General features: G+C 54.4%; 1 protein-coding gene across 1 annotated transcript in view; it reads right to left on the minus strand.

Moving 5' to 3' along the window:
• Nucleotides 1-16348: 16348 nt before the first annotated feature.
• KREMEN1 (kringle containing transmembrane protein 1) overlaps nucleotides 16349-22351 on the minus strand; it is a 71990-nt gene continuing 65987 nt past the window's right edge. Inside the window, exons 8-9 of the mRNA XM_075533760.1 lie at nucleotides 21088-21172; nucleotides 16349-19534 (exon numbers count right to left, since the gene is read on the minus strand). Coding sequence (XP_075389875.1) covers nucleotides 19366-19534; nucleotides 21088-21172 — 254 coding nt within the window. The 3' untranslated portion in view covers nucleotides 16349-19365. The remainder of the gene's footprint in view (nucleotides 19535-21087; nucleotides 21173-22351) is intronic.

Consider the following 22351-nt stretch of genomic DNA (forward strand, 5'->3'; position numbering starts at 1 on the left):
GGGGGACCCCACCAAAAACCATGTTCCTGTGGGGCTTCCCTTGGCTCCCCTGCCATAAGCATACTGTGGGGGGCTAGGAGTCAGACCCCTTCAGAAGCATGTTTATGTGTGGCTCCCCCTGACTCCCCCAAGTCAGAGCTATGCTCTGTGGTAGGTATGGGAGGGTGACCCTGCTTATAAGTGTGCATGCTTATTTGTGGATCACCCTGGTGCCCCAAACACAAGCATGCATTGGCAGAGGGAGTGTAAGAGTCGGAACCCCCAGAAGCATTATTTGAGGGTTACCCCTAGCACCCTTGATCCAAAGCAGGCTCTGGGGGCATGTAGGAGTGGTATCCTGCTAGAATCATGCTTTCATGGGGCTCCTCCTGGGATGGCCCGGACCAAAGCATGTTCTAATTGGGTGTAGGAGGGGGAACAAGCCAGCACCCCAGAAAGAAACGTGCTCTGGGGGACTCTAGTAGTGGGACCCCACCAGAAGCACATTTCTGGGGGCTCCCTCTGGCATCCCTTGGCCAGAAGCATGCTCTGGGGGACTAGGAATGGGACCCTTCCAGAAGCAGGTTCTTGGGGGCTTCCCCTGGTACCCTGAGCCTGAAGCATGCTCTGGGGGGTCTAGAAATTGGACCCACCTGAAGTATGCTTCCTAAGGGCCCCCAATGGCACTCCAAACAAAAGCAGACTCTGGAGGGGTGTAGGAGTGGGACCCATCAGAAGCATGCTCTAGGGGGCTCCCATGACACCCTGGCCAGAAGCCCGCTCTGGGTGGTAGGAGTGAGACCCCACAGAAGCATGCTGATGGGTGTGTGCAGGACGGGGACCCTGCAAGAAGCAGGCAACCCCCTGACCAGAATCCTCCTCTGAGGAGGGGGTTGGAGGAGTGGGGCCCCAATAGGAGCACGCTTCTTGGTGGCTCCCCCTGGCACACCCTGGCCTGAACCATGCTTTAGGGGGGTTGTAGGAGTGTAACCCACTAGAAACATCTTCCTTGCAACTCCCCCTGGCACCTCTCTCTCCAGAAGTTTGCTCTGGGGTGGTGTAGGAGTGGGACAAAGCCAGAAGCAGGCTTCTGGGGGGCTCCCCTGTCATTCCCCAGCCAGAAGGTTTTCTGCAGTGGGGGAGCGTATAGGAATGGGAACCTGCCAGAAGCATGCTTCTGGGGAGCTCCTTCTGGCTCCCCCGCCAGATTCATGCTCTGTGAGGGGTGTAGGAGTGGGACCCCACCAGAAGCATGCTCTGGGGGGGTATTTCAGGGGGACCCCAAGAAGCATGTTTCTGCAGAGCTCCCCTTGGCACCCCCCCAACAGAAGCATGATCTGGGGTGGTGTCAAAGTGGGATACCACCAGAAGCATAATTCTTGTGACCCCCGCTGGCACCTCCCAGCCACAATCATATTCTGGGGGGCTGTAGGAATGGGACCCCTCCCCCAAAGCATGCCTCCTCTGCCTCCCCCTGGTACCCCAGCCAGAAGAATGCTCTGGGGGCCGGAATGGGACCCCAGCAGAAGAAGCATGCTTCTGGAGCTCTCCCCTGGCACCCCAGGCCAGTACCATGTTCTGGGGTTGTGTAGGAGTGAGACCCCGTCAGAAGCATGCTTCTGGAGGCCTCCCCTGGCTTTCCCCAGCAGTAGCATGCTCTGGGTGGTGACTCTAAGAGGGAAACCCCACCAGAAAGAAGCATGCTTTTGGGTATCTCCCCCTGGTACCCCCAAACCGGAAGCATCCTTTGGGGCAGTGTAGGAGTGGGAACCCCAGAGCATGCCTCTGGGGGGGCTGTCTGGTACTCCTGGCCAGAAACCTGCTCTGGGGTGTTTGGGTTTCAAGCTGCTGACCTGTTAGCAGTCTGGCAGTAACCACTGCACCACCGAGTCCTCCCCCTTCATCACTGTGATGGCCCTGTGTCTTTGGGCACATTTATCCAGATTGCTCCCTGGGAATCCCCCACACTGTCCCTATAGTCGTTTGAGCTGACTTCTGGCCCCACAGATCCCGAAGGAGGTCACTGGTTGGTTGGCCCTTGCTACCTAGATCTCACTGGTAAATCCGAGACTCCATCCCGATTATGTTTTGCTCCATGAAATCATCTTCATCAGATGCAACCCTGTTGAAAAGGCTGCTGGAGAGATCAGCTCTCCGCATCTGCTGGTCTTCACAGTGGTGGCGTGCAACGTCTTCTCACGGCTCTTCCCCCTCCGTCTATGTGATCAGGTGGCGATGGGCAAATAGGCCCTGTGTCAGGTGTTAGAGGGTAACAGTCAGTTGGTTACCAATGCCCCCTCCCTCGGCTATAAGGAGGAGCCATCTTTAGGGCTGGAACCTGCACAGAGCAAACCCCCAGGACCACGAGAAGAGCGGGTGCCAGATCTCTGACGTGGCTGAGGCTGAGCCCAGGGTCACAGAGACTAGGACAGAGCAAAGGGGCCCGGCCGAGACAGAGGCCGAGGCAAGGAGCGCATGAGACAGACGGGGTGGGACTGTGAGGCAGAGCAACAGGTGGGCTTCCTGATCGATGGAGGCAGAGGCCAAAGGACCACGTGACTGTGGACCACAGAGAGACTTGGCTGCTGGCTGAGGAGATGTTGCTGGGACCACAGGCTCTATCTTTACTGTTTCCCGATCCTGCCTTGTGGTAGCCTGTTCACATCCCTAATGCCCCAACTCACTCCCACTGAGTCCAACTAGAGTGAGCCATTTGCAGGGGGTCCTCAAACTGTGGCCCGCGGGCCACATGTGGTCCACCAAGGACATTTATCTGCCTGCTGGGTGTTTTTGCCCCATTTGTGTTTTACTTCAAAATAAGATATGTGCAGTGTGCATAGGAATTTGTTCATAGCTGTTTTGTTTTTTTTAAACTCTAGTCCGGCCCTCCAACGGGTCTAAGGGACAGTGAACTGGCCCCATTTAAAAAGTTTGAGGACCCCTGGCCTATAGAACAGGGTAGAACTGCCCGGGGGTGGTTTCCAAGCCTAATTTTTAACCGGAGTAGAAAGCTTTGTCTTTTGCCCTCAGAGAGGCTGGTGGTTTTGAACTGCTGGCCTTCAGTTTGAAGCGCAACGTGTCATTCCTACACCACCAGGGCCCCCTTGTAACTCTCCTCCGCTGCCATGGCATCAACGGCAGTTGTCCCGGCAGCTTCCAGCAGCTTGTGGGCAGCGTCCCCTTTGTCAAGGCTGAGGATGATGACCCTCCCTGGGCGCAGCTCTGAGGTCTTCCCAGCTTCCCATGCAGCGGTTGCTGGATCGACAGCCATCGCTTCATGGCAGGGGAGGTTGGGGAGGAAATAGGGAGCTAACAACGAGTACAAGAAGGAAGAAAATGTTCTAAAATGGATTGTGGTGGTGATTGTATAACCCTTCTTAATATGATTGAACTATTGAGTGTGTTCTTTGAAAGGGGAACAGCAAAGAAGTCCTGAGGGAAAACCAAAAATAGACTTTGGGGCCAGGGCATGGCACCTCATCAGACTCGACCAGAAAACACTCCTAAAGGTCAACAATCGGTCCTTGAACTATTTACAGGCTTTTTTTGTGTGTGTCATTTTTTGTTGCTGTTTTTTTTTTTTTTGCTGTTGTTGCTTTATTTTGCTCTGTCTAGTTTTTTGTGCATATTATTATCTTTGCAGGTCTATCTAGATAAGATAGGTGGGATAACAATCTAGAGGAGAAAACCATTGGGACGGGGGACATGGGAGAGAGGGAGGAAAGGAAGTGGTGTTAACAAACTCAGGTTCAAGAGAACAATAAGTAATCAAAAATCAATGGTGAGGAGGGTGTAGGAGGCCTGGTAGGACTTGATCAAGGGCAATGTAACCGAGAGGAATTACTGAAACCCAAATGAAGACTGAACATGATAGTGGGACAAAAGGGGAATACCAGGAGGGGAAGGGGAAGGTGGGTTAGAAAGGGGAAACCGATCACAAGGATCTACATATAACCCCCTCACTGAGGGATGGACAACAGAAAAGTTGGTGAGGGGAGCCACCGGACAGTGTAAGACATGAAAAAATAATAATTTATAAATTATCGAGGATTCGTGGGGGTGGGGACAGAGGGAGGGAGGGGGAAAATTAAACTGATACCAAGGGCTCAAGTATAAAGAAAATGTTTTGAGACTGATGATGGCAACAAATGTACAAATGTGCTTGACACAATGGATTTGATGTATGGATTGTGATGAGTTGTACGAGCTCCCAATAAAATTATTTTTTTTAATTGTTAAAAAATATATTTTAGTTTTTTCATAAAGATGGCACTGAGGGCGAAGAAAGACGCTCCTGCCCCTCCCAAAACAGAAGCCAAAGCAAAGGCTTTAAAAGCCAAGAAGGCTGTGCTGAAAGGGGTCCACAGCCACAAAAAGAAGACCCGCACGTCACCCACCTTCCAGCGGCCCAAGACCCTGAGACTAAGAAGGCATCCCAAATACCCTGGGAAGTGCGCCCCCCAGGAGAAATAAGCTGGACCATTATGCCATCATCAAGTTCCCCTTGACCACAGAGTCTGCCATGAAGAAGATCGAGATAACAACACACTGGTGTTCATTGTGGATGTCAAAGCCAACAAACACCAGATCAGACAGGCTATGAAGAAGCTCTATGACATTGACGGAGCCAAGGTCAACACCTTGATCAGGCCTGACGGGGAGAAGAAGGCGTGTGTTCGACTCGTTCCTGACTATGACGCTTTAGAATCAGAATCATCTAAACTGAGCCCAGTTGGCTAATGCTAAATATAAACTTTATATATATATGTATATATAATTTTATTTTAAAAGAAGTGTAAAGACAAAAAGAACTCCTGAAAAAAAGAGAATCTGCTTGGACATTGGTCCTCATCAGGAGACTTTTCCAGGTGCCCTTGATAGGTGCCAGGCATATTGCTACAACTTGTGTCTTCCGATTTGTTCTCTCATATTAGAGTGAGAGCTCCTTGGTGGCAGAGAGATCCCCCGCAGGAGAGCCTCGAGGTGAAGAACAATGGTCCTGGAAGCTACTGCCTGGATTTGGGACCAACTCCAACATCTACGACTGTGTGATCTTGGGAAAGCTGATTTTGTTTTGTTCTGTTGCATTTTACTGGGGGGTCTTACAGGACCTATAGCAATCCACACATCAATTGTATCAATCAAATTTATGCATACGTTGCCATTTTCAAAGCATTTTCTTTCTACTTGAGTCTTTGGTGTCAGCTACTCTATTCCCTCCCTCCCCCACCGTCCCACACTTGTGAACCCTTGATAAATTATAGTTATTTTCATTCCAATTTTAGTATATTTGCTACTGAAATGAGCACAAATTATTGTTATTTTCATATCTTACACCGTTCACTGTCTCCCTTCACCCATGTTTCTGTTGTTTGTCCCCCTGGGGGTGGGGCACGGGGTTATACATTGATCACTGTCATTATTTCTCCCCAGGAACGTTCTTCAACATCTTTATGACTCCATTTTTCCATATGTGCGGATAGTATCTTTTCTATCATTGTGCTATGACAATTAAGTGGGCTAACGTATCTACAGCACCTAAAACATTAAGATTTATTGAAGCGTTTCTTGAAGAAAAAAACCCAAACGTTTGTTTTGTGTAGGGCAGCATTCAACGACTTCAGAAGATGTGTTACAATAATCAACCCCTTGCGGACAAAGGGGCAGCACTTACCGAAGGACACAGCACTGAGGAAAAGAGGGCTGGGAACAGGAAACACAGGGAGGAAGTGGGGCAGGCGGTGGTCCACTGAGGGGATCGAGCAAGAGGTATGTGAATTATTGAATGTAAAGCTCGTGGTCTACTTCATACTAAAAAGTTCATCTTCCTCTCATCCACATTAAAATCAATATAATTCACAATAAAAAGGGTTTTTTTTTGCTTTTTAAGACATTTTGTTTTTAAAAATAATTTGAGTTCTGTTCTACATTTTGATTCTAATCTACCATGCCCCATCCATTGTGCTCCTGCTCCGTCAGTAGTGATGCGGAACACTATTATACCTGTTTCATAGAGGAGTCCGTGGGAACGTTTGTTCTGCGGTAGAATTCCCACCTCCCTCTTGGGAGTCACAAGTTCGGTTCCAGGTCAGTGCATCTCATGCACAGCACCACGGTCTGTCGGCACAGGCTATGTGTTGCTGTGATCTGAACAAGCTTCAGCGGAGCTGCCACACTAAGAAAGACTACCATTTTGTCCTGGGCTGACTCAACAGTATTTGACAAATCCAGCCTCTTAACAACCGAAGGGTCAGTAGGCGCAAATGTATGGTTCTAATATAGTAAAGTCCTAGAGGATAGGAAAGACAGGCGAGAGAATAAAATGAAGGAGTCAGACACATTTCATAGTAGCATACTCCCCTCAGCCCCTCTTGTGGGGGTGAGAGAAGAAGAGAGAATCTTGACTGTCTTGGGACATTTATAGGTAGCCATAGAACATGTGTATTCAGTAGTTGCATACGTCACAAGGTGGGTGGAATCTGCTGTAAGCCCCCACCCCCCAGCTCACAGGCGAGGAAACCGGATACCTGCAGTGAGGGAAGGTGTGAGGGGCTGGGTGACAGCAGGAAGAGAACCATAGGATGTCTGCTTCTGTGGGGAGATGGAATCAACCCCGGGCTCACTTTAAGGCAGCACGGCTGTTAGGGGAGAATTGGTGGGAATGATATTTAAAGCAGGATAATGTACTTGGACTTTAAGTTACTAAGTGGTGGCTTTCCTACCGTGGAATACTAGCTTTCCAGATTCCCTCTGTGATAGTTTCGTCCCCATCAGTGTTAGTTTCCCACAGACAACCACAGCATAGATTCATCTTAGCTCATTGGGCAAATCTACTGAAAACGCGCTCGGGAGTCCTGGTAGTGGAGTGGTTGTGCCTTGGGCTGCTAACCTCAAGATCAGCAGTTCGAAACCACCAGCTGCTCCATGGGAGACAGAGGAGATTTCCTACTCCTTGTAAAGCGTCGCAGCCTCAGAGGCCCTCACGGGCAGCTCCGCCCTGTCCTGTATGGTGGCTAGGACTTGGGCTCAACTTGATGGCGGTGAGTTTTTTAAAATATTATAAATAAAAGATGCCACTTGGAGGATAAGGTGTGCCTAAGCCAAGCCCTGGCCTTTTCAATCCCGCCTTAGGCCCCCACAAGCTGGACATTACCATGCTGGTGAAGAGTGTTGAGTAGATCATGGGCGGCCAGAAAAACAACCAACTCTGTCGCAGAAGAAGTACAGCCAGAATGCTCCTTGGCAGCGAGGACACGGAGGCTCGGTCTCATGTACGTGCATATAGTAGGAAGACATTGACAGTGGCCGCCACGATGGGCGGGGACCTAGCCGCCGTGGCGAGGACGGCGGCAGAGCAGGCAGGGTTTTGTTGCGTTGGGCACAGGATTGCTGGGAGTCAGAAGTGACTTGAGGGCACCCACCACCAACCCAACATTGTAGGAAGGTCAAGTAACTCACCCGAATTACAGAGCACGCAGGGGCCCTGGGCCTTGTGAGGCCATTGCTTAGTGTCGAAGTCTGCTTGATGTCAGGCCGCTTCACCAAGTGTGTCACAGAGTGTGACGTCAGGCCGCTTCACCAAGTGTGTCACAGAGTGTGACATCAGGCCTGCCTGCTCCCCACCCTCATGCTGCCCCTTGGCAACCCCAGCTTTCAATCCCTGCCATCCCGAACCATCCATCGTCCAGCCTGGGGACGTTCCAGGGCCGAGTGTCCACGCGTTGGCTCCTAGGTGCAAAGAGCTAGAGCTGGATTGAGGGGTGATGAGGACGCAGAAACCCGGTGGCACAATGGTTAAGTGCTCGGTCGCTTGGAAGGTCCATGTGTGAGCGGCTTTGTGAGAGAAGAGCCCTGGCCATCTGCTCCAGCGAGGGTTACAGTCTCGAAACCCCATGGGGCTGTTCCATTGGGTCATTTCGGGTCACGAGGAGCTGACATTGACTAAGGAAGACCGTAGAAAAGTCGATGCATTTGAACTGTGAAGCTGAGCGGAATGTGGACAGCTAACAGGACAAACCGATCGGTACTGGAAGACGGGAAGCCAGCGCTCCTTAGAGGCAGGGATGACAAGACTGCGTCTGACATACAGTACTGTGGGCATAGTGTCAGGAGAGACCAGTCCCTGGAGAAGGACATCCTGCTTGGCCCAGTGGAGGAAGGCCCTCGGGGAGATGGACGGACACAGTGGCTGCATCACTGGGCTCAGGCACAGGAACAACTGTGAGGCTGGCGCGGGACCGGGCAGGGCTCCGTTCTGTTGTGCACGGGGTCGCTGTGAGTGGGAGCCAACTCCATGGCTCCCAACAACAAGACGTGGAGAGGAGGCCTGGTGGCAGTGTGGGCATGCACTGAGCTGTGAGGTCAGTGATTCAAACACACCAGTTGATCTGCGGGAGAAAGATGAGGCTCTCTGCTAGGGTAACACAAAGGGTCAGTTCTCCTCTGTCATCTTGGGTCACTGTGGGTCGGAACTGACCCCACGGCAGTGAGTGAGCAAAGAGGGAATCAACCTGTAAGATCTCTCTCTCCGGGCTAGAGTTGCACCTCAGTCCTTGGCTCCCCACGAGAAAGAATTCACGCCGAAGCCAGGCTCGTGATCCTAGTGAATTTAATGAGAGTTGAAAGAAGCTTCAGGTTTTACACGGCACCCATGGGATTCCTTTCCACTGTGCAGCCTGGCAGAGACTGCTCTGGGGTCATGCAAAGATCTCTCCCAAGTTCTCCTCCGAAAAAGACCTGTCTCAAGTTCTTTCTCAAGTTCTCTCCCCAGTCCCCAGTTCCTTTCGTTCCTCCTCTCTCCCCCTGGCTCCTGCCTTTTCAAGGATTGCAGGCGGAGGCGTGGTGAACGACCCCAGATCGACCCCATTGGCTGAATTGAGTTCACCTGGCCCAGGTGTGCCGATCCAGGATTAGCGCCCACCCCTGACCACCTGCGGAAAACCTAGGCTTTTGTTCTCATGCATGGCTCTCTGGGGCATGCGTCAATGGACATCCCATCCCTCCCTATCTGCCTAACAAACCCCACAGAGCCCAGCATCGCCCACGAAGAAAGGCTGGTCAGCTGGGCAGGGAAGGCATCAGAGGGGGGGGGTTAAGACCTTTGGGGGGGCTCCCTAGTTGGCATGGGAAGTGCTTCCAGCTTGGCCTTTGGCTGGAAGTCTAGCAGATGTTTCCAACTGATGGGTATTGGCGAAGGAGAAGAAAGAATTGCTGAGGGTGGCGAACTGGCTATGATGAAGAGACCGTGGGAGCAGGATGAGGGCCACCGGCTGACCTGCAGCTGCTGTGTGGGAAACAGAAAGAATTCTCCCCCCCCAAAAAAAAAAAAATAATAAAAAAAAGAATTCTCCCAAATCGTCTCCCCCAGATACATGTTAGACTCAGGACACTGCTGGCAGCTAATGGTAAATGATTGTCAAGTTACCTCCCTGAAGGCTGTCAGTCGCCAGACTACTGTCTGGTCCCACCACAGGTAGGCCCACTCCCTGCTGTTAAGGACAATGGGCTACTTCTCCCTAAAAGCTTGGTTTCTGTAGGTGGGGTTTACACCCTACTGATAATGGTTTCTATGGAGACCCAGAGAACAGGTCAAACCTGCTCAGTGACATCCAAAGTTAGGCTGCAGTCCTGAATCTAGCATCCACCCATCTTGTCACATGTATACCCCCAATCCCTCCTCTTCCTGTTGCATGTATGTCCCTAGATTGGCCCCCTCTCATTGGTGTATAACCTATAGTGCAACCCCTTCCTGTGACGCATGTCTTTACCTGTAATTCGTGGGCTTGCACTCCCCCCAAAGATATATAGGCCTGGATTAGCAAAAAAGAGCTCCCTCAGACTCCCCCCTCTTGGTCTCTCATCGGTTCCCCCTCTCCTCTCCCGGCCTCCCTCACTGTCCCCTTTCCCCTTGTCCTCCTTCCCCTCCCCCTCTCCACGTGGACCACCAAGTGGGGCTGAGGTGAGCATACTACCATGAAATGTGTCTGACTCCATTACTTCTATCTCTCTTCTATCATGCTCTCGATGACTTTATTATAATATTTATATATCTCAACAATTGTACCTGCTGGCATTTCTCCCACACTGCTGTCTCTGTCCTTGGAGGCCACTTGCTCAGGAAACCAGCTGCTCTCCCCCTCAGTGTAGACCACACAAGCTCAGATGCGGACTTTGGGGAGGGAGGGACCTCGGGTTCTGCCCCGGCCTGCTCTGTGGACACCTCCTTCGCTCTGTCCATCACGGACACCCACTGTGACTCTTGGGAAAGAAAGCCGGCCTGCGCTGGGCTCCTGGAATGTGTTCTTCACCCCTCTGAGCCCGCATCCTAATCTGCCCGGCGGGGACAAACATGACACCAATCCATGCAGTTGTCGGGATCCAGTGAGGAAAGGCCTCGTGAGGGCTGGGGCGTAGGGGCCCCCACTGAACAGCCACAGACAATTCACAAGCAATGGGCATGGCTGTGTTAGGAGAAAACCTTTGTGGACATAGATGTGAGTTTTTGGAGAACTGTCAAAGCAGCCCCGGTGCTGCACTTGGCTATTCCAGCCCAGCCAGAGGCTCCACGGGAGAAAGGCCTGGCGGTCAGTATCTACAGAGATGCAAAACCCAAGTACACGGCCTCTGAGCCCCCCAGACTCTCGCAGCCCTACCGTATAGAGCAGCTCTGATCTAAGGGGGGCTGTGGGGAAGCACTGGGGACTACCCAGGGGGCCAGCAGTTCAACCCACCAGCAGCCCCATGGCTTGTGTCCCCCACAAAGAGTGTAGCTTGGAGAACTCCGTGGTGCCCTCCTATTCTGTCACGTGGCATTGCTAGGAGTTTTGCTTGGCTAGACGACCCTCATGACGTGTAACTTTGACATATCCCAAAAATCATCTCGTGTTCCTACAGCAGTTTTAAAATCTAATGCTCAGCTTGTAGGCCACCATCAGAGGTAGATAGCCGGCACCTGTGCTCCCCAACCCTGGCTTGTTCAAAACCTCTTTCCTCAGCCACCCCAAGTCCATTTAAAGCGGCCCCATATTTACCTAATTCTGAACTTCAGACGATCCCCCATTGGGTTTCATCTTTGGGTACCGCCCAGAAAAGCAAGCTAACGGAACACACTCGGACCATTGATATGAAAATAGCAGGTGCCCCAAGTTAGTTTTTTTCCATTTTAAATTTTAGGTATGTTGTTAGGACCATACACAGCGTGACACACACCAGTCCATGTTTCTGCACGTGCAACCCCTTGACTGCACATTCCGCAAATTCTACAACGTTCTCACCCCCCTGTTCTGACTTGGTCCTTCCCCGTTCACATAAACTTGCTGCCCCCTAAGGTTCCTATCTAACCTTTCAAGTTGTCATGGTCAATCTGATCTCATTGAGATTATTCTAAAAATAACAATGCTCAAGGTAAACAGTTTTTTTTAATAGTGAAGGTAAACTATGTCATTCTTTTTTAAGATTTCAGGGGCTATTTTTGGCTTAAGGTTTAAAGATTTTATCTCAGGTATTCATCCAGCCTCCTTGGCTCCAGGAAGTGTGGATTCCATGAGAATTTAAAATTCTGTTCTACCTTTATCCCCTTTTGATCAAGTTTCTTCTAGGGAACCTTTGGCCAGAATATTCAGTGAGGGCAGCTGGGCACCATCCATTCTTCTGGTCTCAGGGCAAAGGAGGCCGTTGTTCACAGAGGCCGTCAGGCACACCGTCCACTTCCTCCTCCCCCTCTTCCTGCCTCTCCTTCCTCCATTGCTCCTGGGGGTAGAGACCAGCTGTTGAGTCTGGGATGCCCACTTTCAAGACACTAGGCACAGATCTGGGAGGAGGTGGCATGGACAATGAACTAGAAGGTGAAACAGAAGTGCCAGACACCCAGCTAGGCCAACTAACTGGGATGTCCCATGAAGCCAGGGCCTTAAACCTCCAAATCAAGGAACCAAATCTCAGGAGGTGTTTGGTGTCACATAAGCAACCATAGCATCTACTTAAAAAAAAAAAAGACTGTTCTATCTATCACACAACTTCTGCCAACTCCGCTTTTTCCAGGGGTACACCTTCCACAGCAATTACAATAACTGGCCCTTGGCAACCCCACCCTTATTCTGTGTGATGTTTCCATCCTTTTCCTGCCCTGATAACTATTCATAAACTTTCGTTTCTATACATTTGCCATTCTGGCCTCTTGACACAAATAAGTCCTGCCCTAGCTGCCCTTTTGCAATCGGCCTAGTTCTCTTAGTTTGTCCTCAAGTGCCATCCATACATTCCCGCGCGGCAAGGCCTCATGTCTCCTACTGGCTGAGTCCTATGCCATTGGATGTGTGGCCCACATGGATTTGCTTCTCAGTCATCTGTTGATGGGCGTGTAGGCTGTCTCCGCCTTTTGGTTACAGTGAGAGGTGCAGAACTGGGCGGTGCTGCGTGAGCCAGTTTCATTATAAACAACATCAAACCAGTGGTCTCATTTCAAGTGATGAACGTTCGTTCCTAGGATCGAAAGAAGTGAAATTGGAAATTTTCTTGAAAAAGTCTTGAGGGTTTCGATTCTTCGACCTGTGGAGTTAGTTCCTCCAGACATCACGCCTGGACCCACATCCTCCCTAAAATGCGTCAGCTGGGAGCCCCGGGCTCCATGCCCAGTCACCCAAAGCTAACAAGTTCATGCCAGGACCCAGCGAGGCTTGCCTGTGTCCTGGAGAGGGCCGAGGGCATCCCCAACACCGGCCGGTCCACGTGTACAGCCCGCCTGGCGCTGCCTGCCCCTGGTGACTGGGTGTGGCTCCATTCCGCAGGGGCCTGGCGGCTCCAGACAGCAGCTGGAGGCCAGAAACGAAGACTTCCTGCTATGAGCAAATGTTGCTGCTTTGAGAGGTTAGAGCATCCGATCCCCAGTGGGTCCCTTTCAGCGAAAACAATCCCCGTGGGGATCTGACCCGGCCACAGGGCAACAAAAGTGGCCCAGTTCTCTTTGGGCCAGGCACTGTCTGTGATCTCAGGCACGCAGGGCTCAGTGGGGACAGGGGTGGCCATGTGACTTCCAGGCTTGCAGACAAGGTCACCCTTGTCCAGCTCTTTCCCTCCCCACAGGAAGACACACTTTTGATAGCCTGACAGAGGGTCCGGCTGAACGTCCTCCTGGGGCCTGGGGTTTCGTATCCATACATCTGAGATTTGGGGGAACACAAGACCCAAGGTCCAGACCAGTGGCCCCCAAAGGCCACGCAGATGGGGGTCTCTTCCTGGTGCTGGTGTCCCAGGGTCCAGAGCTGGTTCTGTCGGCAGGACGGTCACGCATTGGCTGTGCTGATTATTTTTCTGTTGCACAATTGTCTGTAAGAAATGTACCCGCAAGGCCACCCCACTTGTTTTCCACCAGCCATTTCCTGCCACTAAAAATATTGTCCTTCATGGAAGGACAGCGCTGCTGGGAAGGAGAAGGCAAGCTCCGAGAAGGTAAACACCCGAGGAAGGAAGCGGCCGCCCGGGAGGAGCCGGCCTGCTGCCCTCACGGTTGGATGAGGCCCCGAGTGCTATGAACGGGGAAGTGCTCAACGACTAATGGGAAGGTTGGTGGTTCTGAGCCGCTCAGAGATGCCGTGGACAACAGACCTGGCGATCTGCTTCGGAAAGGTCTAACAGGCCCGGTCCACCCCTTGGAGAATCCACGCAAGGCCATTTTGAGTCAGAATCCACACAATGCCAACCAACAATGCCAACACAGTGTTGGGTGAAGGCCAGGGGCATTGAGCACGACGCTGCCCAACGTTCGCTTCAGAGAAATGGCCCTTCCCAAGAGGCAGCGGGGCCCAGCTGCTGTCCCCACACCTTCCCCAGGCCTCTTCTGTAAGGAGTCTCGGCAGAGACGGGCTTTGCGGGTGTGCGACGTTGCAGTCTCAGAGGGAATTGACGCCCTTGCTGTTGAAGATCAGCGATGATCGCCTTCAGCCTGGATGCCACCTCGGAGCGAGGAAAACCTAAACTCCCACCCAGCGGCTGGACCAATCAAAGGAGAGAGTGAGGACGCTGTCAGGGAGTTAGTTCCGTGTCCCACAGTCAGCACCACCGAAGCCACAGCCAAGACACCAAACGGCGCCTGGCCTTGGGCAGACGGTGTATGTGCTTCACCAGGCGGGACCATCTCCTGAGCTCCATGCTGCTGCTCCAGGCATTTCCTCGCTGTGACGGCATGGCTGACCGCCGGAGTCACCTGGTGATTTTTAAAGGCGGTACCGAGAGGTGGCGCTCATTCTTTTGTGAGCCAATCTGTTAGCTAGCCACCAGGGGGGTGACCCCAGGGTTAGTTGGGGGTCCAGGCTTGAAGAGCAATCGTCTCTGAGAGCACCCTGCGCTCAGCCACCCAGGAGGGCTGGTGGTAGAATTCGTTTGTTGCCTGGGCCTGCTCACCTAGAACCCTAAACAAACAAGCCCCTCACCCCGTGGCCGTGCAGTGGACCCCGACGTATGGCGGCCCCATGGATGCACAGTGGAACTGTTTTAGGGGCCTTTCTGGGTTGCCAACCTGATGGAGGCCTTCCCCCATGGTGCCTGTGGGTGGGTGGGTTCGAACTGCCAACCTTTAGGTGAGCAGATGAACACAGACCATTTGCGTCACCCGTGAGGCCATTTGAAAGTCCCACACTCTAACAGTGAACCGGCTGGACCTGGGAGACCTTGCCTGGCAGTGAGAGTGTGGGGCTGAGACTCAGAGCCAGCAGGGTGTGCTAAAACAGCTGCTCAGAGGCTTGGCTTGAGGAGCCCTGGACTTGGGACCAGCGTCTCTGAGTGGCCCTGCCCATCCTGGTTGTCCTGCCTCAGCGCCTCCTCTTCTGCCCGTTATCCTGACACTGCTGCCAGCAGCCCCCCGGGATCATACTGGAGGATGTCCCAGGGGTGTGCTTCCCAGGTCTGGTCTTGACTTGAGTCTCAGGCTGCCCATCCACAGGGACCTCACTCCCCGGACCTCAGGAGGATCTGCCATGTTTTTGGCCAGGCCAGGTATCCTCAGAGAACAGGACCTCTCTCCACCTTCACCCCACACCCGAGCACCACACTGCACTCATCCTTAACCCCTGCCACACATTCTGTAATGGAGGAGGTAACATTCACGGACAACCGATCACAGTTAGGAGGTGGTCACCGTCATCCCCTCACCGGACACCAGAAAACCAAAACGTGTCGCTCTGAGGCCGGTTTTTGACTCAGAAAGCCCACAGGACACAGAACTGTCCCCCAGGGCTTCCAAGGCCGTCAGTCTTGGTGGGGGCAGCTAGCCCCCACCTCTTTCTCATGAGGAGCGGCTGGTGGATTTGAACCACTGCATGACTGGGGCACCCGAGCCCCTTTATACATGGTAAAAGAGACACGCGGGCTGGGTACTGGCCCACAGTCACATCCTAAGTAGTGGTGTTGGCCCTGGGCCCATCTTGGCAGATGGACATGGCCAGTCTCTTGCCCTCATTCCCCCCACCCACCACTGGGCAGGACTTCCTCAGCATGTCCTGACATTCAAGCTCCTATGATCCACTTTTCACAATGCAGGCTGTCACCCTGTCCTTCCTCCCTTTCCTGGCTGGGGCTCTGGGGCTCCTGAGCGGTGGGCTCTGAAGTCCAGCAAGCTGGCCACAGCACCGTGGTCTCCGCTACTGCCTGGCCTCGGCCCTGAGCCACAGGGTCCTCTTCAGCGTAGTTGAAACCAACCCAGCTGCCTGCCATCCAGTGGCCTGCAGTCCAGGGCGAACCCACACATGCCCCAGTGGGACCCTGGTCCACAGGGCTCTTTGGTGTTTTGGAGGAAGATTGCCAGGCCTTTCTTACAAGGTACCTCTGGGTGAATGTAACCCTCCCAACCTGGGTTAGCACAGCCCCAGACACCCCTGCCCTCGCCAAGCATTGCAAGGACGTGCAAGCTCTCAATGGCGCCCAACACAGGAGGCCACTCTTACATGGAGCGTCTACTGGGGCTGGAAGGGGGCAGTTGGAGGAGAGGTGGGAGGGCAGTGTTTTTCTGAAGGGCAAGGTGAATCCCACCTGAGCTCAACCACCACTCACCCGTTGTCTTCACACGCGCGCTCTGGGGTGCAGGTAGGGTTATGTGAGCTTTCTCAGGTGAGCAAGCTGGGGCTGTGGGGTGGTCTCTGACAGCCTAGCCTCTGGCCTCCCTGCCCCGATGGCGGCGGGCTCATTTGGCCTGTCACCCTGCCCAGGTCTCGCCAGCACAGAGCAAATGCGAGTCAAGGCCAGGGCAAGACCCCAGGGCTGCGCCCGAAGAACCAGAGAGTGGAGACCGAGGGGAGGGGGGCGCAGGGGCTCATGACCATGCTGGGGTCCCTTCATCGAAGCCCCCACAGAGCCTCAGCGCAGTTTCTATAATAAAGAGAATGTTTATTTTTTCTTCAGACAGTAAAAATAACATTTTCTTCTCTTTTGTAAAAGTTAAGTACCATTACATTCCATTTTCTTAAATAACAGAATCCTAGAAATATATATTAAATTGTATACAGTGCGTCACACACATCATCTTGTCGTTTTAAAATACAGGCTGTTCCTATTTGATTCTCCAAGTTCTGTGTTGAGAACGTATTTACACACAGGGTCTGTTGCCCAGAGTTGGGGTCCTTGAAAGAAGGCGAGTGGTGGTGGGGGGTCTGGTGCTGCGGGGGGGTGGGTGGCCCCAGCAAGTGCCTTGACGTTACTTCCTTTCTGGGGAAGGTTACCTCCGAGTCTCCCCCATGCTAACGGCAAGACGGGGCCGTGCAAGGGGCCTGCCGGTCGTCTGCGGCCGAGGTCAGCACTGTCCCCCTCAGCCGTCCAGCCTGGGGGGAGGGACTGCGGGCGGACGGTTCTCGAACACTCCACACCAGGGCAGCTAAGCTGAGAGACTTGGCCAGGAGGTAGAACAGTGAGGAGAGTGAACAAGACACCAGAGGGCACTGTCACAAGGTGAACAACGCCCAGGACAAGACCCGAAGCAGACACCAAACAGGCGGAGGGTGCTCCCAGGGTGGCAGGCCCTGCTGGGGTTGGGGCCAGGAGAGAGGGGCGGAGTTTACAGGCTGTCCACTTCCACTGGGGGTTTCCTTCTGGGCTACTTAGTGGTCATTCATGCCGCCCACGTCTAAGTGCTCTAAAGAGTAAGTGCACTGTGGCCCAGGCTCGTGGAAGGCCTGGCCAAGCTGACTCGTGGCTGGGTGCTGGTTAGATGCCACACTCGGGGCACGGTCATCTTTGTGGGTCCTGAGCAAGCACACAGCTCAGAAGCATCAGCACCCGGCTCCCACCTGCAGAGTCCTCAGACTGCTCTCTGGAGTAGGGGTGGGGTGGGGAGAGACAGGGGCTCACTCCAACTAGTCATTGCTTTGCATGTGACAAACGAACACTGGGGCGGGTCACTGCTAGGATGCTGGGGAGTCCCCTCACATCAGTACCACAGTGGAGGTGGCTCTGGGGAACCCTGGCTGAGGCAGGTCTGGGGCTTGTAGGTGGCGTTGGGCACAGGGGCCCCATCAGCTGCTCTGCAGTCACTTCCCCCAGGGCCACCCCTTTCCCATGACCTCTGACCCCAACATCTTCCCCTGTAAGTGGTCTCTTCCTGTCAGGCCCTGTGTCTCAGGTGCTTCCTCTGCGTGGAGTCCTGGGTGGGTGGGGAGGACCACCTCTAGCCCAGCCCCAGCCTGAAGCATGGACGCCGAACCAGGGACAGCCCCCCCTCCCCACACCATGAAGCCCTGGAGACCGGGTCAGTTCCTCCAACTGCAAGGTCAGCAGTTTGACTTCGCCAGCCACTCGGAGGGAGGAAGATGGGGCTGTCTGGCCCTGTAAAGACTTCCAGCCTCAGGACCCCACAGGGGCAGAGCTGCAGGGCTGCTCAGAGTCGGAACCGACTTGCTGGCAGTGGGTTTGGTTTGGGATTCTCTCCCTGCACTGTAGCCAGTTGGGCAAGGGCTGCCCAGGGGTCAAGGGGAGGCAGCTGGGCACCACAGCTTTCATTCTGGTGAAGGCAGCTCCGCCGCAGGCTTCTGGAAGTGCCCAGCACGGGGCCTGAGGCATGAGGTGGAGGCTGGCGGGCAAGCTTGGTGCCCGGGAGCTGAGTCCCTCTGTGGTTAGATAAGCCCTTCCTGCCCGCTGCTAGTCCCCTCTGTGCTGCTGCTGGGGACCCCCTGCATGGTGCCTACTATGAACCCCACCTGGCACCTGGGTCCCATAGGAGGGAGCAGGGGAGACAGACGTGCTGTCCGTTGCCAGGGCCCTCAGCACCAGGGCCTGTGGGCAGCAGCTGCTCCCGGACACTTGTTCTTTCTAGATCAAAGTGGCAGGACAGGGCCAGGCAGCTGTGCCGTCCCCACGGCGCCTGGAGCGTCCCACCCTCCTCCGGCACTTGTCTGCCAGCTCCGAGCACCCCCTGGACTCAGGCTACAGCTGGCCATGTGCCCACCGACCTCCGGGCGTGGCCGGGCACAGGAACCTTGCTGGCAGAGCAGAGCCTGGGGAAGGGCTGTGGCCAGCAGTGGCTGGGGGAGGCAGTGTTGGCCTTGAAAGAGGCCGGCAGCTAAGCAAGGCCTGAGGACAAAGCCTTGGGGAGGGCAGTGCTCCTGCAGCTGCTGCTGACAAATGCCTTGAGGCCCCATGAGGGCTGCTGGCCCCCTCTCCAGTTGGTGCCTTCCATTTCAGGTGCTCCCCCTGCCCCCGCCGTCCCACTTCTAAGCCTTCCAGGCCCATAGGAGACAGCTTCAGGAGCTTTCTGCCTTCTTGAACCTGGAGCCAGTGGAGCAGGCATGTAGGCTCTGGGGCTCCTGGGGTGGGGGGCACAGGCGGGATGTGGGGTGCGACGGGACCTGGCCCTGAGGCCCACCAGCATGCACGAGCAGCACTGACTGGGTGCCAACACCAACTTCGAGAATAGTCTATTGCAGCAACAGAATCAGCGTGTGTACGTGACCACTCAAGTTTGCTCTGCTGGTCGTGAGTGATGGAAACATAACGAGAGACCCTGGGGAGTTGTCTCCAGACCCCTTTCTCGGGCCGGAGTCGGCCGGGTGAGCCCTGAGCTCCGTACACTCTGGAGGTGCTGATGCCCAGGGTGTGGCCAGCCTTTAAGCTCTCGCTCCCTGTCTGACCCTGATCCAAAGGTCACGATCAGGAAGGTAGACAAGGCGGAGAAGAAGCACCCCATGCCCACTCCCCAGTGGGTGACCATCTAGCACTCGCCTGGGTCCCAGGGCAGGGGGTGGAGGGGAAGGAGGGAGTGGTTGTGGGGGCAGAGTGAGCCCGACCCGCTGCTCCCAAGTGCGAGCCCTCCCAGCTGCAGGATGGTGGCCCGGAGGGGCCAGGGCGTCAGTCTGGAGAGCCCAGGAGCGCTCTGCCCGCAGCCAGGCGTCCTCGGTGCTTGGCCAGGCTCTAGTCGCTCACGAGGGGGCTGCGGTCATCCTGTGGACTCTGCGCCTTGAGCTTCTTCTTAAAGATGGAGATGGAAGTAGAAGGCTTGTAAAAAATGCTCCAGATCTCCCCGGAAGTCCCTGGTTGGTGGCAATCCCGAAGGTCCCCGGAGGCAGGAATGCGATGGGACCTGTCAAACAGAACAGGGCTGAGTGTCAACAAGAGAGAAATCCCAGAATCCCCTGCCCGCAACCTCCTCCCAGAACCTGTGGGGAAGAAAAGCCCAGAGCGGAGGAGCTGGAGCACTGACAGCTCATTCGAGCCCTGGTTCTAGGAAGGGGCCACCAAGGGGTAGGGTGAGGCGAGGCCAAGGGGAAGTCCATCCCCGGGAGCCACTGCTGGCCCAGGTCAGCTTCGTACAGACAGAACTTTCCAGCAGGCGGTGTTACAGTTTTTAAGTTCTTTTTCTTAAGCAGCAAATAGTTTCTTCGAATGACGTACTTGCCTGCAAGTCTACCTCGCCCAAAGAGGTGATGGTGCTCCATTCTGCTCCCACCTCACCCCACCCCCACCCCCAGGGCAGCGGGAGAGGGTACTGCTGAGGAGAGGAGGCCAGGCTAAGGTGGGCGCTAGCCTGTGTGAGGTGGGTGGTGGGCACTGGGGCCTCAGCTGCGCTGTGAGTGCCGGGGCCCCCAGGTGGCCCACTCTCTGGGTGCTGTCGGGGACGGCTAGAGAGGCGGCCCCAGAATGTGGCATTTGTGGCTTTTAAAAAACATGGACAAAAGGCCTGCCCGTGAGCTCAGTTGGCGATAAAAATGACATTGTTTCCACTGAATAATGTCAAGCTGAGGGTGGAGATGCCTGGGCTGGGGGCAGGCTGAAAAGATGGGAAAGAGCGGCTGTGGCTGCCATCCTCGTGGGAGGCGAGGTGGCTTTTCCTGGGCACGGGTAGAGGCTGCCTGCACTAGGAACCCCAGGAAAGACAGGGTAGGAGCCCAGCAAAGCTGAGAAGGACCTCCTCATCCCAACCCCAATAGCAGCACTGGGCCTCTTTCCCGGGAGGCGGGTCTGCTGAATGAGCGGCGAATGAAGGACAGAAGTGGGTTTCATTTTCCTTGCCATTAGCCTTCCTTGAGGGATAAAGCTTCGATAGCTTCTGAAATAAGGGTTCTGATTGGTCAGCGAAAGAAATCCCAGCATCCTCTGCCTGCGACCTCCTCCCAGTGTCTGGGGGGAAGAAAAGCCACGTGAAAAGCCAGTAAGTAGCAAGTTGCCACCGTGGCGGCTCCAGCTCGCGTGGGCCCGGTGTCAGAGCAGAAGGCATCCCCAAGGGGTTTCGGGGCTGACTGCAGAGGTTGATGGCCACGTGTCTCTGGGCGAACTTGCACGGCAGCCTCTTGGTTGACAACTGCGTGCTCGCTGTCTGCATAGCCACCTTCATGCACATGCACGCTGCCCCAGGCTGAGGACTCCGAAGAGACTGTGTGCCCTGGGGAGCTGTGCTCGGGCACAGAGAGCTCACTGCAGGGCCGGCGGCACCACTCTTCATGCCCAGACCACCCAGTCCTCGTGGAGTCGCACCCTGCGGACACAGGGGCAGGCACCAGCCCTCTGACCGCTGCCCACGACTGAGCAAGACCTCTGAGGGCCCGGTCTGATGGCCCCAGCAGACACATGAGACCGAGCAGAAGGGGATACAGAGGCTCCCCACTGGGTTGAGTGGCCTCACTCATTCATCCTCACCTGAGCGTGACATGCAGAAGTACCTTTGCGATGATGGCTGTGACCGTGAGGATGAGGAGCGTGGCCAGGCCATACACAGTCCATCCTGCAAGTGCAAAAAGACAGGTGCACAGGGAACCCAGGGCGATGATCCCGTCAGGACCAGGGGTGTGAGGGGCGAGGCTGGGAGGGTAGAGGGAGAGGGGGTTGGAAAGAGGGAACCGATTACAAGGATCTACGAGTGACCTCCTCCCTGGGGGACAGACAACAGAAAAGGGGGTGAAGAGAGACATCAGATAGGGCAAGATATGACAAAATAATGATTTATAAATTATCAAGGGCTCATGAGGGAGGGGGAGCGGGAAAAAAAGAGGACCTGATGCACAGAGCTTAAGTAGAGAGCAAATGCTTTGAGAATGATGAGGGCAAAGAATGTACAGATGTGCTTTACACAATTGATGTATGTATGGATTGTGATAAGAGTTGAATGACCCAGTGCCCCTGTGGCCACGAAGTACATTTGTATTGTGGCCGATCGTCCAAGATAAAGGCAGGGATCTGCTGTTGCAACCCCCTGGGCCGTTCCAGTGGCCCTGGGGTGCCCACACCGGCCTACAGGGAGCCCGAGAGCAGGTTGACACGCCCCAGACTAGGTCCTTGCTAGGGGCCCTCTCGAGCACCCCCAGCTCAGAGGAGCTTCCCCATTCTCGGCAGTAAAGAGGGACTGGAAGCATACACTCACCTGGGTAGCTGGCTCAAGACACAGCCGCCACCCCCCCCTCTTCCTGCCCTGCTCTTTTCCAGAGCTCTTAGGGAGAGCTATGGGCTCCTTTCACTTCTTGCCTTTCTCCTCCCACTTAGAACATTAAGCCATGGGCGGTGGGGATTTTGTTTAATTCACTCTATCGTCCTACATCAAGAGGGTGCCTGGCTCTATGGAAGCTCTTCAGTGTCTTTGGGAGGGATGGAAGGCTGAATGGGCTGTTGGGTGGGTGGGTAGGTGGATGGATGGGTGGATGGATGGATAGATGGATGCATGGATGGATGGATGGATGGATGGATGGATGGATGGATGCATGCATGGATGCATGCATGGATGGATGCATGGATGGGTTGATGGATAAAAGGTTGGATAAAAGGATGGATGGATGGATGGATGGATGGAAGGAAGGAAGGAAGGAAGGATAGAAAGCTGGATGGAAGGTTGGATGGAAGGATGGGTGAGTGCATCGCTTGCAAATACTAATGGCCTTGGGAGTTGAAATGTGGCATGTAGCAATATAGC

Source organism: Tenrec ecaudatus, chromosome 16 (genome assembly GCF_050624435.1).
Source record: "Tenrec ecaudatus isolate mTenEca1 chromosome 16, mTenEca1.hap1, whole genome shotgun sequence".
Lineage (NCBI taxonomy): Eukaryota > Metazoa > Chordata > Mammalia > Afrosoricida > Tenrecidae > Tenrec > Tenrec ecaudatus.